The sequence below is a fragment of the Mastomys coucha genome, unplaced genomic scaffold, assembly GCF_008632895.1.
Source record: "Mastomys coucha isolate ucsf_1 unplaced genomic scaffold, UCSF_Mcou_1 pScaffold15, whole genome shotgun sequence".
In the NCBI taxonomy this organism is placed as follows: domain Eukaryota; kingdom Metazoa; phylum Chordata; class Mammalia; order Rodentia; family Muridae; genus Mastomys; species Mastomys coucha.
The window spans coordinates 141,492,578-141,508,213 of NW_022196897.1; the positions used below are offsets into that span (position 1 = coordinate 141,492,578).

Here is a 15,636-nt window from a genome sequence, read left to right on the forward strand (position 1 = left end):
AAGGAATGAAATGTCCACCTTTTGGTCTTCTTTCTTCTTGAGTTCCTTGTGTAATGTGGGTTGTTAAACTCACATTTTTAATACTGTAAAGAAGCCAGAATAGGCCATGCAGCAGGTGACTCTCAGGCTCTGGCTGTTGGGCATTTAGGTGGTTGACTTTTTTTTTTTTTTTTTAAATAATCATTGAAATGAATCGTTATTTCCATTCAGTTAAGAAGTGAAGGTTTGGGGCTTGGTAGTTAAGAGCACTTGCTGCTCTTGAAGATCTAGTCAGTTCCTAACATCCACAGCAGGCAAGTCATAGTTAGACGGAACCCCAGTTTCAAGGGGTCCAATTTCCTCTGGCCTCCATGAGCACATAAACTCACGCAGGCACATACATATACATACAAATAAACATATACTTATTTAAAAAAAGAAACATAGATTTAGTAAAATACAGGATAATAAGTGTAGATACCCCGCCACCCCCAGGACTCAATTGTCTTAAAACAAAACAAAACAAAACAAAACAAAACAAAACTTAGTGTGTACACCTGAGCCATGGATGTTAGTTAATAGGGCACAGAGATGCTAGTCTATTCTACACATAGACGGGAAGGAAATGTGAAGTCAAGCCGCAAACTCCTCTCTCCAAGAAGGTGGGTTTCTGGGTACACACACGGGCCTGACTTCTGTGCGTGGCTGGCTTATGGGTCTGAAACACCTCCCAGAGGGAGTTAGACTGGAGAACCAAAGTCTAAGGGTCCAACCAGCATGGTCTAGCCTGGCCCTTCAATCTTGCTTCCTGTTCCCAGCCTCTGGGCATTCTGTCTATCCTGGAGGAGGAGTGCATGTTCCCCAAGGCTTCAGACGCAAGCTTCAGGGCCAAGCTCTATGACAATCACTCTGGGAAGTCACCTAATTTCCAGCAGCCTCGCCCAGACAAGAAACGCAAGTACCAGGCTCACTTCGAGGTGGTCCACTACGCAGGCGTGGTAGGTGCTCGCTGGAGCTCTGTACTCAGCCACGATCCTCTCTCCCTCTTCAGGGGCACCACCCGGCTCAACATTTTTCTTTGTAGGTACCTTATAGCATCGTGGGCTGGCTAGAGAAAAACAAGGACCCCCTCAATGAGACGGTGGTCCCCATCTTCCAAAAGTCACAGAATAGGCTCTTGGCCACCCTCTATGAGAACTATGCAGGTTCTTGCTCCAGTGAGTACTGAGGGACAAGCTGGCCATTCCTGGGGATCCACAGAGTCACGTTCCCTGGCATGATCAATTCTCATTATCTCTCCCAGCCGAGCCCCCCAAGTCTGGGGTGAAAGAGAAGCGCAAGAAAGCAGCATCATTTCAGACGGTGTCTCAGCTTCACAAGGTGAGGTCCAGACTGGGGCCCCAGCAGCCCTGGCCCTCCGCAGGCTGCCCCGCCCTCCGAGGCTGCCCCGCCCCCTGCAGGCTGCCCCGCCCTCCTTGCTCCCTGCCGTCCGGGTGTCTTGGGTGGGCAGCTGTTAAGACTTGCAGTGATGTTTAGCTCCTCTCCATGTGAACATCACAGCAAGTCTGTGCTGCTGCCTGCCCCCATGCTGCCTGGGTAGGGCTAGGTGAAGGGGAAGCCATGGGAGAGAGCCCTGGGGGGTGGTGAAGACTTAGGTGGTGGACGGGGTGGGGCAGGTGTCATAAGGAGCATTTGGGCTCCTCTGCCCAGTCCCCTCTGGCCCCTATCCACTGCGGCATCCAATTCTGGTTCTCTGCCCCTCCTGTGCCTCTCCCTGCTCTCCCCATTTCCAGGAGAACCTCAACAAGCTCATGACCAACCTGCGGGCCACACAGCCTCACTTTGTCCGCTGTATCGTCCCCAATGAGAACAAGACTCCAGGTGGTGTCCCTGGGCTGACCAGGATGGGGGAACCGGAAGCGTCTTAGGCTCTCACCTTGCAGGGTTTGCTCTCTAAGTAAGGCCTGGGCAGGGACCTAAAGGCATGTCCGTGCATTTCTAACCACCTCTTCTACTCCCACCACATCCAGGGGTCATGGATTCCTTCTTGGTGCTACACCAACTACGCTGCAATGGAGTCTTGGAGGGGATCCGGATCTGCCGCCAAGGGTTCCCCAACAGACTGCTGTATGCTGACTTCAGGCAGCGGTGGGTGCTGGCTGCTTCAGCCGCCTCCTGCTGCTCTTAGATTAGGTGGAGCCTGAGGGTGTGGGAGAGACTTGTTGGAGCCTGAGGGACGAAGAAAGGTTCCAATCCCCGGAGGAGGCGGCTCAGTCCAGAACGGGGTTAAGTAAAGAGGTGAATAGACTTGAGGTAACTGTGGAGGCAGAAGCTGCTGGTTTCGCCAGTTGCTTGGATACAGGATAAGAAAGACTGCTGGGCAGTGGTGGTGCACGCCTTTAATCCCAGCACTTGGGAGGCAGAGGCAGGTGGATTTCTGAGTTCGAGGCCAGCCTGGTCTACAGAGTGAGTTCCAGGACAGCCAGGGCTATCTATACAGAGAAACCCTGTCTCGAAAACACACACACACACACATGTATATGTTTTTATACTAACACACACACACACATACATATATGTTTTTATACTCTCAGAGTCTCAGGCTACTGGGTAGTAGATTTACTGAGCGATAAGACAGGATGTTTAGATTGGGTGGGTACACAGGGGGTTGGAACATATACAGTTAGAAATGCCTCTGGCAGATGTCCTAGAAAAGAAGGTATAGGTATTTATTATTTGCACACTCAGCTGAGCAGACAAGAGAGGATATAGATTTGAGGATTAAATATGGGTTTGTGTGGACCTTGAGAGATGCCTGACCGGTTGCCTGACAGGTAGTGAGTGCTTGGGCAATATCATCAGCTCCCTTCCCATTTCTGTTTGTTAAACTACACGTGTCCTCAGTAGCAGGACTCATCCACCTGCCCTTTCTAAATTGATATCTATACTGGTACTGTATGTGTACTGTATGTGTACTGTATGTGTGGGCGTGTGTACACAGAGAGCTTGTAGGTTTGGTTTTCATGTCGTCGTTATCAGTCTAGCGAATGGCTCCCCATCTCCAAAGGCCTGAGTGTGCATCGTCTTTCTCTGTTGTTGTAAAGCAGGGTATTGCTGTGTAGCCCAGGCTAACCTCACGCTCTCAACACTCATTGGCATTATGTCTCACTCCTATAATCCTAGCACTAAGGAGGCTGGGCAGGAGGATCCCCAGGGGTGTGAGGTCAGCCTGGGCTACATAGTAACTTCTAGGGCAGCCTAGGTTTCAAACGCAAAACCCCAAACAAACTCCTGAGATTTGGCGGATGGCTCACTATGGGGCTTGCCCTGAAGCATGAGGACCTGTGTTTGAGTCCCAGAACCCATATAAAATTCTGGGCAGGGTGGTGCACATTCATTATCCCAGGTCAAGGCGCTCTGAGGCTGCAGGCCACCCAGTGCAGTCATGTGTTCAAGGCAACTTGTCTCGAAGGAGGTAGACTGAATTCATGAGGATAGCCCGAGGCTGTCTTCTGGCCCCCATATACATGTGTGCTTGTGCCTGTGTGTGTGTGCACATAAATTTAAAACTAAACCTGTGCTAGAGAGCTGACTTAGCGGTTAAGAGCATTAGCTCTTGCAGAGGACTCAAATTCAGTTTTTAGCACCCACGTGGTGACTTAAAACCAGACATCCAGCAGTGTGTGGCATCCAGCGCAGGGGCTTTGGCGCCCTCTTCTGGTCTCCACGAGTACACACATGCAGGCAAACCACACTCAGCACTAAACAACTGCCCACCCTCTGCCTCTGTCGGCCTCCAGAATGCTGAGAACAGCATGTGCCATCAGGCCTAGCACATCATCACTGGTCTTTACTGTCTGGAAAACCACATCTTCTGATGAGTCCCCTAGTGAAGGGGCCTGTCCCGTCTCTGGGGCTCTCCTTTCACTGCACGGCCACTGCCCATCTGTACACCTGTGTGTAAATGTCAGTGGACATGCTAGGAATCCTTGTTCCCTCTGAATAACATTCTCAGATGTGTCTTTATTTTGAGATATGGCACAGCACAGCACTGCTTTGGTTTTATGTTTTTGCCTTTAAGAAACCACAGAAGTTGGGCTGGCGAGATGGCTCAGTGGGTAAGAGCACTGACTGCTCTCCCAAAGGTCATGAGTTCAAATCCCAGCAACCACATGGAGGCTCACAACCCTTAGATAATGAAATCTGACACCCTCTTCTGGTGCGTCTGAAGTCAGCTACAGTGTACTTATGTTATAATAATAAGTAAGTCTTTAAAAAAAAAGAAATCGCAGAAGTACCATATGTTCTTTATAAAAACCACATCTATTTACAAACTTACTAAAATGCACTTAAGCCACCAGCCCACTTTTGAGACAGGGTCAGGCCAGTTAACCAAGCTGGCCTCAAGATCTTCCTGCTTCTGCCCCCCAAGTGCTGGGATTTCAGGTGAATGCCACACACTTGGCCCCTCTGCTGAGGTTTGTACAGATCATGCTGTTTCGCCCAGTCCAGTGTGGTAACACTCTTCCTTGCTGTGCCCAGTCCAGTGTGGTAACACTCTCCCTTGCTGTCTGACTAGCATATGTCCCTTTGGAACCCACCTCTGAGAGGTCAGGCAATCACAATTCTCCTGCTACCACTCCTGGCTTCCCATGGTCAGTGGCCTGTACCCTGTCTGTCCATTGCAGCTTCTTCTTGATCTCCCAGGTACCGAATCCTGAACCCCAGTGCCATCCCAGATGACACTTTTGTGGACAGCAGGAAGGCCACAGAGAAGCTGCTGGGCTCCCTGGACATCGACCACACTCAGTATCAATTTGGCCACACCAAGGTTAGGCTGTACTGGATTTAGAGCTTCGCCTGGGTGCACGTGGCCACACTGGACAGAGATCTCACTTGGCGGCACCCCTACCCTTAGGTGTTCTTCAAGGCTGGGCTTCTAGGCATCCTGGAGGAGCTCCGGGACCAGCGTCTGGCTAAGGTGCTGACACTGCTGCAGGCTCGGAGCCGGGGCCGCCTCATGCGTCTGGAGTACCAGCGCATGCTAGGAGGAAGGTAGCTGTGGGTGAGGGATGGACAGGAAGGGTGGGAAGGGATGGAGAGCAGGGGTGACTACTGTCCCAAGGCTTGATGGGATCTCCAACCTGTCATGCTGCCTAGGTTGCTCCCCTTCCATGGCTGGTTGGGGTGAAGTTCTGGGTCGCGTCACCTAGCCTCAGATTTTACACCTTAACATGGGGGTGGGGTCCAGAGCAATGGCTCAGTAGGAAAAGGCACCTGCTGCTCTGCCTGACGCCTTAAATTCAATCCCCAGGACCTACATGGTGGAAAGGGAGATCTGACCTCCACGTGACTTCTAATGCTGTGGTGTACCTACACATGCATATGCACACTAAAAATAACATGTTTTTAAGTTAGGGTGAGAGCAGCCTCTGCCATCTGTGTGTCCAGAACATTCAGTGTTGCCCAGACTCTGAACCATGATTTGATTTATCACCCTCTTGGTTTAAGTAGAAGACAACCCTCTCAGGTGGGCATGCTCAGCAGAGAGGGCCCGAGTCGAGCGGTCTGACCACGGAGCTGATAGCTAAGCTGTCTTCAGACTCTTGCTGAGGCCACCTGGACATTTGGGGGTTACAGACCTTGCCTTGGAGGTGGATCTGGGGCTGATCCCCAGACTCCCCTGCTCTGGAGGGCTGCTAGGAAGACTACAGAGAGAGGACCCAGCCCCTCACGGGGCAGCGCCAGCGGCCTCACAGGAGCTGTCTCTCCCTAGGGATGCCCTGTTCACCATCCAGTGGAACATCCGGGCCTTCAATGCCGTCAAGAACTGGTCCTGGATGAAGCTCTTCTTCAAGATGAAGCCATTGCTGCGCTCAGCACAGGCAGAGGAGGAGCTGGCGGCACTGCGGGCAGAGCTACGGGGGCTTCGAGGGGCACTGGCTACAGCTGAGGCCAAGCGGCAGGAACTGGAGGAGACTCAAGTCAGCGTCACTCAGGAGAAGAATGACCTGGCCCTGCAGCTGCAGGCAGTGAGTGGGACAGGGACTCAAGTGGTCAATGAAACCCTGGAGCCAGACTGTGGACGGGGCACCCTGGGGTGCTCTAGGCACTTCGACCTTCTGTGTCATCTTCCTACTCTTGAAATACCAGGAGAGGAGGCCTATAGGCTCCTTACGTCTGCCCAGCTGCTTCGGAAGGTGTTTACCCATGTGTACTAAAGCCAAAACTACAGGGGAGCTGCACCTCCCCTCTCTTTGATTTCCCTAAAAATATAACCTTGTCCCTTTTTCTGGTTTAGGGACACATGAATCTATGAAGCAGATAACAGGGTCATACCCAGAGGGTTGGGGTCAAATCTGGAAACTCCCCAGCATAGTTGTTCTTAATTTGTTTATTCTCCCCCTCCTCCCCGCCCCCCCCGCCCGAGACAGGGTTTCTCTGTGTAGCCCTGGCTATCCTAGAACTCACTCTGTAGACCAGGCTGGCCTCAAACTCAGAAATCTACCTGTCTCTGCCTCCCAAGTACTGGGATCAAAGGCGTGTGCCACCATCCCCCGGCTTCATTTGTTTATTCTTATTCTATGTTCATTGTTTTGTGTACATGCATGTCTGTGTGCGGGTGTCAGATCCCCTGGAACTGGAATTACAGACAGTGTAAGCTGCCATGTGGGTGCTGGGAATTGAACCCAGGTCCTCTGGACGAGCAGCCAGTACTCTTAACCACTGAGCTGTCTCCCTAGCTCCTACCCAGCATAGGTTTTGAATGTCGTTTGGATGCCAGCCCCAGGCTGATGCTGGAGATGATCCTGGGGAAGATCCAGACATGATGGTTAGAAAACTCCCCATCCAGCATGGGAGTCTATACAGCAGGCAGTGAGGAGACTCCTGTCTCTTCCTGAAATGGTCTTTAGTGATGCTCCCTGGTGGGTGGGGCTGGGCTTGCACCCAACCACACCACCTCTCAGATGGCTGCAGCTCCTTAGCAAGCAAGCGCACAGTGGGGCTTTTCTCCTAGAGCTTAGGCTTCCTAGGTTACCTGCATGTGGCTAATGTCAATGTTTTTCAGATCTATTTTATTTATTTTATGTATATGAGTACACTGTAGCTGTACAGATGGTTGTGAGCCTTCATGTGGTTGTTGGGAATTGTGTCTAGGACCTCTGTTTGCTCCGGTCGGCCCTGCTCGATCCAGTCAACTCTGCTCACTCAGTCCTTGCTTGCTTTGGCCCAAAGATTTATTTATTATTATAAATAAGTACACTGTATCTGTCTTCAGACACACCAGAAGAGAGCATCAGATCTCATTATAGGTGGTTGTGAGCCACCATGTGGTTGCTGGGATTTGAATTCAGGACTTTCAAAAAGACAGTCAGTGCTCTTACCCACTGAGCCATCTCTCCAGCCCCCCCTAATGTTAATTTTTAACAGTGCCATTTCTGTCTCTGTGTCTCCTGCAATAGTCCTCAGACAGAACCCAGCAGAGTGTAGGTGCGCCAGCTTCTCATCTATCAAAGTGAATTGCCAACATTTGCCTTGTTGGGGTTGCCTCTGCATGGACAAATGGCCTTTTTTCCCCAGGGCTGGCCCTGGCTCCCCAGTCCACCGCTCTTTAACTGCTCCTCCACATCTCCTCAGGAGCAGGACAACCTCGCGGATGCAGAGGAGCGCTGCCACTTGCTGATCAAGTCCAAGGTGCAGCTGGAGGCGAAGGTGAAGGAGCTGAATGAGCGGCTGGAGGATGAGGAGGAAGTGAACGCTGACCTGGCCGCCCGCAGGCGCAAGCTGGAGGATGAGTGCACGGAGCTCAAGAAGGACATCGATGACCTGGAGCTGACCCTGGCCAAGGCTGAGAAAGAGAAACAAGCCACAGAGAATAAGGTGTGGGAAGGGCCTGAGCTGGGGGCCAGTTTTGGTGTTAGGCCGCTGTGGGGTCTCCCCGCCCCCGGCTCTGTGTGGGCACCTGGCATGTAGCCTGAATCAGACCACAGGGCCTCTTGAGAGCCTCCATTTTCTGGTCTGTCAAGTGGGGGGGTACCAGCACTTATCTTACTAGGGTGACAAGGATTTGGGTGTAACTAGCCTTTGTTAGGCATACACTATAGGACCGTGCTCACGGTAGGTTCTTAGTAAAGGCTAGCAATTATCATCTGTCCTGGTCTGCAAGCTTGTTGGAGGGGGGCAGCTTTTCTGAACTGCGAATACTTCTAGCACAGAGGCCTGTGGTTGCCAGCGTTGTGAGTATTGACTCTTACACAGAAGAGGAAACAAGGCTGCTCAGGTTCTTAAAGGTGTCAAAGATAAGGCCAGAACTAGGAGCCAGCTCTCGGAATACCTGCTGATATTGTAAATGGCTGCCACCACTAGTCTTTTACTCTGAACCGGGCACTGTGCTTGACTATGAACCTTCACCCTTTACCCAGCTCAAGGAGGAGATAAAACCTGTAGGCAGGAATGGTGGAGGCCCCATATAGCGGCCTGCCTATATCCGCAGCTGGAAGTGGTGGCAGCTCCGACTAGCCAATGGGGAGGAATATCCTCACCGTGAAATGGGGCCTTGCCACAGGTGAAGAACCTGACGGAGGAGATGGCTGCACTGGATGAATCAGTGGTCCGCCTGACGAAGGAGAAGAAGGCATTGCAGGAGGCTCACCAGCAGGCTCTGGGTGACCTGCAGGCTGAGGAGGACCGAGTGAGCGCCCTGGCCAAGGCTAAGATCCGGCTGGAGCAGCAAGTGGAGGATGTGAGCTGGAGTCAGTCCCTGGGGGGCTGTCAGGGTGGCAACAGTTCCACTGGCTTGCTCGCTGCTGAGCCTATTCTACCCACAGCTGGAGTGCTCCCTGGAGCAAGAGAAGAAGCTTCGCATGGACACAGAACGAGCCAAGCGCAAACTTGAAGGAGACCTGAAGCTGACGCAGGAGACGGTGACAGACACCACACAAGACAAGCAGCAGCTGGAGGAGAAGTTGAAGAAGTAGGTGTGGGGTGGGCAGGGTCTCTGGGCCTGACGGGCTCTCCTTCTCAGCCCTGATGCTGTGGGGAGGATACCAGGGCAGAAGTCATGTCCTGCCCTCTCAGAATCAGGGCTGAGTGGTGCAGGATCGAGGCTCCTTAGGAACTCACAGGGGGCGGGCAGGTGGACAGCAGGTAGGGCCAGGGCTGGCTCACACCACCATGTATTCCCAGGAAGGATTCAGAGCTGAGCCAGCTGAACCTGCGGGTGGAAGATGAGCAGCTCCTGGGGGCGCAACTGCAGAAGAAGATCAAGGAGCTGCAGGTGTGCATTGTGGCCGTGTGGGATGCCCTGGGCGGACCAGGCCTGGTTCAGGGGCTCATGGAGTCGGTACCCTCTCCCCAGGCGAGGGCTGAGGAGCTGGAGGAGGAGCTGGAGGCCGAGCGAGCAGCCCGCGCCCGGGTGGAAAAGCAGCGAGCTGAGGCAGCCCGGGAGCTGGAGGAGCTGAGTGAGAGGCTGGAGGAGGCTGGAGGAGCCTCCGCCGGGCAGCGAGAGGGTTGCCGCAAGCGTGAGGCTGAGTTGGGCCGGCTGCGGCGGGAGCTGGAGGAGGCAGTGCTGAGGCACGAGGCCACGGTGGCTGCCCTGCGCCGCAAGCAGGCGGACAGCGCTGCGGAGCTGAGCGAGCAGGTGGACAGCCTACAGCGCATCCGGCAGAAACTGGAAAAGGAAAAGAGCGAGCTGCGCATGGAGGTGGACGATCTGGGGGCCAGCGTGGAAACTCTGGCCCGTGGCAAGGTCTGCTCCCTTCCTGCCTCGAAATCAGTTTTGACTCTACACTGACCCTACCGCACCCTCTGTCCTCTGGTCAGCGACGTCACTCCACAGCAGCAATGACCTCCTGACCCCTGGATGTTTAACCTGGTGTCTAACCCCCCAGCTCCGCAGCAGTCCTGACCTCTAACCCTGAGTGCTCACTTTCATTCCTTGGCCCGGGTTGTTCTGGTTCACAGCTCTTCCGACAGGAGTGTGACCCCAGTTAGCTCCTGAGTCCTGAATTCAGACTTAGCGCCTGCCCAAACACTCACTCTTCTTGTCCCAGTTTTGGACACTACCTCCCCAACCCCCACCACCAAATCCTGACACCTGTCCCCAGATCTAGTACCTAACACTGACTCACTGACTTTGGGATGGGGTCTGAGACTCCCAATTTGTGCCCACAGTAGGAACCCAGACCCTGAACCTGGAACTCTAGTCATCTTTTCATCTCTGGTCGCATACCTAGTGTTCTAGGTCCCAATCCCAGGTCCCTGTCTCGTGACTGGCAGCCCCTCCATCCTGCCCATAGATACACAAACTTGTTTTGCTCTCTGACTCTGGGTTCCAGGCCAGTGCAGAGAAGCTGTGCCGGACCTATGAGGACCAGCTAAGCGAGGCCAAGATCAAAGTGGAGGAGCTGCAGCGACAGCTGGCAGACGCCAGCACCCAGCGGGGGAGGTTACAAACTGAGAATGGTGAGGCTTGGATTTCACTGGGCTATGCCAGGTAGGGGTTGGGTGCCCCGCCTCAACCGACTGCTGGGCCCGCCGGCCCCTTCACCTGCAGGGGAGCTGGGCCGCCTGCTGGAGGAGAAGGAGTCTATGATCAGCCAGCTGAGCAGGGGGAAGACCTCCGCAGCCCAGAGTCTGGAGGAACTTCGGCGGCAGTTGGAGGAAGAAAACAAGGTGGGCAGGCACTGGCAACTGTGGGGCAGAGGTGGGCGCTGGGGCCACTAGCTTGGATTGATGCCGAGGCCACTGGTGTCCCTGCAGGCCAAGGGTGCCCTGGCTCATGCAGTGCAGGCGCTGCGGCACGACTGTGACCTCCTCCGAGAGCAGCACGAGGAAGAGTCCGAGGCTCAGGCTGAGCTGCAGCGGCTGCTGTCCAAAGCCAATGCTGAGGTGGCCCAGTGGAGGAGCAAGTATGAGGCAGATGCCATCCAAAGGACAGAGGAGCTGGAGGAGGCCAAGTGAGTAGCTGGCATCTAGACCATGACCCAGGAGAGACTCGGGCCTGTGCCTATATGCCCCGTGTGTGGTAGTGGGGATTCTGGGGTCCGCTCCCTTGGTACGCAGTCCACCCTGTCTGGTCTGCGGTCCAGGAAGAAGCTCGCCCTACGGCTGCAGGAGGCAGAAGAAGGTGTAGAGGCTGCAAATGCCAAATGCTCCTCACTGGAGAAGGCCAAGCTGCGGCTGCAGACAGAGTCGGAGGATGTGACCTTGGAGCTGGAGCGGGCCACCTCAGCCGCTGCTGCCCTGGATAAGAAGCAGCGGCACTTGGAGCGGGCGCTGGAGGAGCGGAGGAGGCAGGAGGAGGAGATGCAGCGGGAACTTGAGGCAGCACAGAGGGAGGCTCGAGGTCTGGGTACGGAGCTCTTTCGACTGCGACACAGCCACGAGGAGGCACTTGAGGCTCTGGAGACGCTCAAGCGGGAGAACAAGAATCTACAGGGTAGGACCTGAGGCCAAGCACTGGAGCATCACATCACCTTGGACTTGGGATGAAGGGAGGAACTTGGCTCAGAGCAGAGGTAAGGGTGAGTCCTCAGAGCTCTGTTCACCTCACAGAGGAGATCAGTGACCTTTCAGACCAGGTCAGCCTCAGCGGGAAGAGCATCCAGGAACTGGAGAAGGCCAAGAAGGCACTAGAAGGGGAGAAGAGTGAGCTGCAAGCTGCGCTGGAGGAGGCTGAGGTCAGAGCTGGTCACGGGGTGGGTAAGACTCGGCCCCATGGCTGCCTAGCTTCGTTGCTCCCCAAATACCTGCTGAGGCCCCTCACTCCATACTGCTTGATCAACATCTCTAGGGGGCACTGGAGCTGGAAGAGACGAAGACCCTGCGGATCCAGTTGGAGTTGTCCCAGGTCAAGGCAGAAGTGGACCGGAAGCTGGCGGAGAAGGATGAGGAGTGTACTAACCTGAGGTCTCTGGAAAGCAGTCTTGTCATGCCTAGGGTGGCACACAGGACAGACTAGCTGTCCCTGCCACAGGACTAGAGTGTTTCCATTCCAGAGGTGATCCTTCACAAGATGCTCAGGGCTAGAGTTCAGTTTATGCCCTTCTCGGTCTTTAGTGAATGAACTTTTTTTTGTTGTTTGTTTTTCGAGACAGGGTTTCTCTGTGTAGCCCTGGCTGCCCTGGAACTCACTCTGTAGACCAGGTTGGCCTCGAACTCAGAAATCTACCTGCCTCTGCTTCCCAAGTGCTGGGATTAAAGGTGTGCGCCACCACTGCCCGGCTAATGTACTTTTTTTTGGCAAGTCACAAGGGGCTTGAAAACAGAGGCAATTCATTTGCTTCCCAAATGGGTTCCCAACTGTGTGGGTCCTTGAGTATGGTGCAGGTAATGTCTGACCTACTCCATTCCTGTGGGCCAAGCTTGTCCTTCATGCTACTTTCTTATAGGCGCAACCACCAGCGGGCTGTGGAGTCCCTGCAGGCCTCCCTGGATGCAGAGACTAGGGCCCGCAATGAAGCACTGCGTCTCAAGAAGAAGATGGAGGGGGACCTCAATGACCTGGAGCTACAGCTGGGCCATGCAACCCGCCAGGCCATGGAGGCACAGGCAGCCACGAGGCTGCTGCAGGCTCAACTCAAGGAGGAACAAGCAGGGCGTGATGAGGAGCAGAGGCTGGCCGCTGAGCTCCGTGAGCAGGGGCAGGCCCTCGAGCGCAGGGCTGCACTGCTGGCAGCTGAGCTGGAAGAGCTTCGGGCTGCCCTGGAACAGGGCGAGCGCAGCCGGAGGCTGGCTGAGCAGGAGCTGCTGGAGGCCACCGAGCGCCTCAACTTACTGCATTCACAGGTGGGGGATGGGCCAAAGATGTTACGAGGATGGGGAGGGGCAGAGCCCTGCTGGCCGGCTGAGAATCTGCTCCCCTCAGAACACAGGCCTCCTGAACCAGAAAAAGAAGCTGGAGGTGGACTTGGCCCAGCTGAGTGGGGAGGTGGAGGAGGCTGCGCAGGAGAGGCGGGAAGCAGAGGAGAAGGCCAAAAAGGCTATCACTGATGTGAGGCTGGGTCAGGGTTGGGGGATGAGTGTGCGCAGAGGGACTTCCCCTGCCTCCCCTCCATGATTTTATTTCCTCCCCTCCAGGCAGCCATGATGGCTGAGGAGCTGAAAAAGGAGCAGGACACGAGTGCACACCTGGAACGGATGAAGAAGACCCTGGAGCAGACCGTGCGGGAGCTGCAGGCACGCCTTGAGGAAGCCGAGCAGGCTGCCCTCCGGGGCGGGAAGAAACAAGTGCAGAAGCTGGAGGCCAAGGTGTGTGCCTTACCAGTCCTTCTTCCCTTGCAAGCTGAGGCTGGCAGGCTGGGCTAGTAGGCTCCCCTCCTCCTGCCCCACAGGTGCGGGAGCTGGAGGCTGAACTGGATGCAGAGCAGAAGAAGCATGCTGAGGCCCTTAAGGGTGTGCGCAAACACGAGCGCCAGGTTAAGGAGCTCGCCTACCAGGTGGGTGGTGGGGTCCACCCCGGGAGGTGGCACCTGAGCTAACCCTGTCTAGGCAAACCCTGAGAGCTCCTTGCTTGTCCAGACTGAGGAGGACAGGAAGAACCTGGCTCGCATGCAGGACCTGGTGGACAAGCTGCAGAGCAAGGTCAAGAGCTACAAGCGTCAGTTTGAGGAGGCGGTGAGCACACTGGGGGCCAGGTATTGGGGACTGTTCAGGACACTAGTGGTGAGCTTTCAGCTGCAGGGCTTGCAGCCGGGACACCATTTGCAGCAGGTTCAACTAAAGGGTAGCAGTCCCATCCTCTCAACTCGGGGACTTCTATGGCTACAGCATGGACCACTTACAGCTATAGAAAGGACTAAGAAAGTGAATGGTTTCCTCAGCCCAGGCATGGTGGGCTGGTGACACACGGGCGCCTCTTGAAGGACGGTCTCCACTTTTTTTTTCCTCCTGTGTGGGTTCTAGTAAGGGGAAGCTGGTGACAGGAAGAGTGGAGGGTGGACCAGGAGAAGCCAGCTTCTTTCTGGGAATGGGAGGAGGTGGCTATTTTCGTTGCCAATGGGAAACAAGGCCCTGCATATGGCTCTAGGAGCAGCAGGCCAGCACCAACCTGGCGAAGTACCGCAAGGCCCAGCACGAGCTAGATGATGCTGAGGAACGGGCAGACATGGCAGAGACCCAGGCTAACAAGCTGCGGGCAAGGTCCAGGGATGCCCTGGGCCCCAAGGTAAGGTGGCTTCTGGGTTGGGTGTGTTGAAGGTGGGGAAACACAGGCGATGTAGTTCAACTTCTTTCTCATCTCTTAGCACAAGGAGTGACACCCAGGCTCTGAAGGGGATACTCCACCCCTGTGATCCTGTTGTCTCTTTCCATCTGCTACTCCACCCTCCCTGAGTCCTGGAACCCCAAATAAAGACCCTGTCTGCAGCAGCATCCACTGTCCTTATTTCTTGGGGCTAGAGGAGCTGGGAACAGACTCTCAGGGACAAAGTCAGGTCCACATCAGTCTTTAAAATAAAGTTCTTTAATAGTCTCCATTTACTCGGTTTATTTGCTGTTAATAAACTGGCAACACAGGAGGAGCCAAGGTAAGCTCTCAGCCAGGCTCCCGTGTCCGGGCTCAGGCAGGCACAGGCACTCCATGCCCCAAGGGATGGAGAGAAAAGGCCCCCACTGCTGGGGAGCCTCCAGGATGAACACAGTGGCCAATGAGCAAAGAGGAGCTAAAGGAAGACAAGGGGGTCAGGAAGGAGGAGATGGGCAGACCTGGGGAAGGCAGCATTCTCCGGTACCCACCCCTGCCCAGGGCTCAGGAGCCTCTCTGCCTGTGCCCTGAGGCAGGGAGGTTTGGCTCACAGAGGTCTGCATCTTTCTCTCCCTCATGGGACTGATGAGAGAAGCTCAGACAGAGATGGTTTCCCATGCTCCCTTTCTCTGGCAGGCCAGGGCTCCAGGATTTCGAGGGAAAGGTGGGCGTGGTGCCATTGTCCTTACCCTGGGGACAGTGAAGAAACAGGCTCCCCACTGACCTGGGCCCTCAGACCCAGGAGACAAGAGCTTCTAGCATGTTCCTTCCACTGAGCCTGCACCTGAACACCCAGGGTAGACAGAGCACTGGGGAGGCAAGAGAGGGACAGGGATGGGCAGAGTGCATGGCATGTGCACTCTTGCTCACTGCACTCGCCCTGGCCCAGCAGCTTCTCGAAGCCCGGCTCAAGGTCACTCCTCAGTGAAGTCTCTGTCTATGTCCATGTAGGGCTCCTCAATGTAGCTGACCAGGGCGGAGGGTGACTGGCGGTCCGGGTTCAACAAGATGGACACTGTCTCCTTCCAGTATGAGAAGCTGATGCAGGAGCTCTGAGTAAAGAGCGAGAGGGGTTGGGAAGTATACAGGACTTGGGCTCACATGCTACTCTCCTCCCACTGGCCCTCGGGGCTGGGGCACTCACATTCTCCAGGCAGGTGCTGTCCTTGTCCTTGTGCAGGTAATGCTGCTGCCAAAAGCGCAGCAGGTTGTGGAAGTTGTTGAGCAGGAAGCCGGGGTATTTCTTGCTGTGCTCCATTCGCTGTAATAGCCGCAGGTACAGGGGCAGCCGCTCTTTCCGTCGGGCCAGCATCAGGATTACCAGGCTGGTGTTGAGGCAGCTGACGTTCTCCTGCAAGGCCAAGGCAGATGGGCTGGGTGCATGTCGGCAGCCTTGGGATGCCATTGGGCAG

General features: G+C 54.9%; 2 protein-coding genes across 3 annotated transcripts in view; one reads left to right on the forward strand and one right to left on the reverse strand.

Annotated features, from left to right (window-relative positions):
* Nucleotides 1–14,405, forward strand: part of Myh7b (myosin heavy chain 7B) — a 26,263-nt gene extending 11,858 nt beyond the window's left edge. Inside the window, exons 17-42 of the mRNA XM_031372431.1 lie at nucleotides 798–977; nucleotides 1,064–1,196; nucleotides 1,283–1,359; nucleotides 1,773–1,860; nucleotides 2,010–2,127; nucleotides 4,687–4,810; nucleotides 4,898–5,034; nucleotides 5,756–6,011; nucleotides 7,618–7,860; nucleotides 8,546–8,722; nucleotides 8,808–8,953; nucleotides 9,166–9,256; nucleotides 9,338–9,727; nucleotides 10,317–10,443; nucleotides 10,535–10,653; nucleotides 10,741–10,937; nucleotides 11,070–11,419; nucleotides 11,536–11,660; nucleotides 11,774–11,889; nucleotides 12,372–12,768; nucleotides 12,848–12,973; nucleotides 13,060–13,230; nucleotides 13,314–13,418; nucleotides 13,501–13,596; nucleotides 14,009–14,146; nucleotides 14,226–14,405. Of these exons, the coding sequence (XP_031228291.1) occupies nucleotides 798–977; nucleotides 1,064–1,196; nucleotides 1,283–1,359; nucleotides 1,773–1,860; nucleotides 2,010–2,127; nucleotides 4,687–4,810; nucleotides 4,898–5,034; nucleotides 5,756–6,011; nucleotides 7,618–7,860; nucleotides 8,546–8,722; nucleotides 8,808–8,953; nucleotides 9,166–9,256; nucleotides 9,338–9,727; nucleotides 10,317–10,443; nucleotides 10,535–10,653; nucleotides 10,741–10,937; nucleotides 11,070–11,419; nucleotides 11,536–11,660; nucleotides 11,774–11,889; nucleotides 12,372–12,768; nucleotides 12,848–12,973; nucleotides 13,060–13,230; nucleotides 13,314–13,418; nucleotides 13,501–13,596; nucleotides 14,009–14,146; nucleotides 14,226–14,237 (4,239 nt within the window). The 3' untranslated portion in view covers nucleotides 14,238–14,405. The remainder of the gene's footprint in view (nucleotides 1–797; nucleotides 978–1,063; nucleotides 1,197–1,282; nucleotides 1,360–1,772; nucleotides 1,861–2,009; nucleotides 2,128–4,686; nucleotides 4,811–4,897; nucleotides 5,035–5,755; nucleotides 6,012–7,617; nucleotides 7,861–8,545; nucleotides 8,723–8,807; nucleotides 8,954–9,165; nucleotides 9,257–9,337; nucleotides 9,728–10,316; nucleotides 10,444–10,534; nucleotides 10,654–10,740; nucleotides 10,938–11,069; nucleotides 11,420–11,535; nucleotides 11,661–11,773; nucleotides 11,890–12,371; nucleotides 12,769–12,847; nucleotides 12,974–13,059; nucleotides 13,231–13,313; nucleotides 13,419–13,500; nucleotides 13,597–14,008; nucleotides 14,147–14,225) is intronic.
* A 16-nt stretch (nucleotides 14,406–14,421) lies between these two features.
* Nucleotides 14,422–15,636, reverse strand: part of Trpc4ap (transient receptor potential cation channel subfamily C member 4 associated protein) — a 73,199-nt gene continuing 71,984 nt past the window's right edge. For both annotated transcript variants that reach the window (XM_031372433.1, XM_031372432.1), the window contains exons 18-19: nucleotides 15,369–15,575; nucleotides 14,422–15,276 (exon numbers count right to left, since the gene is read on the reverse strand). In XM_031372433.1, the coding sequence (XP_031228293.1) occupies nucleotides 15,139–15,276; nucleotides 15,369–15,575 (345 nt within the window). In that variant the 3' untranslated portion in view covers nucleotides 14,422–15,138. The remainder of the gene's footprint in view (nucleotides 15,277–15,368; nucleotides 15,576–15,636) is intronic.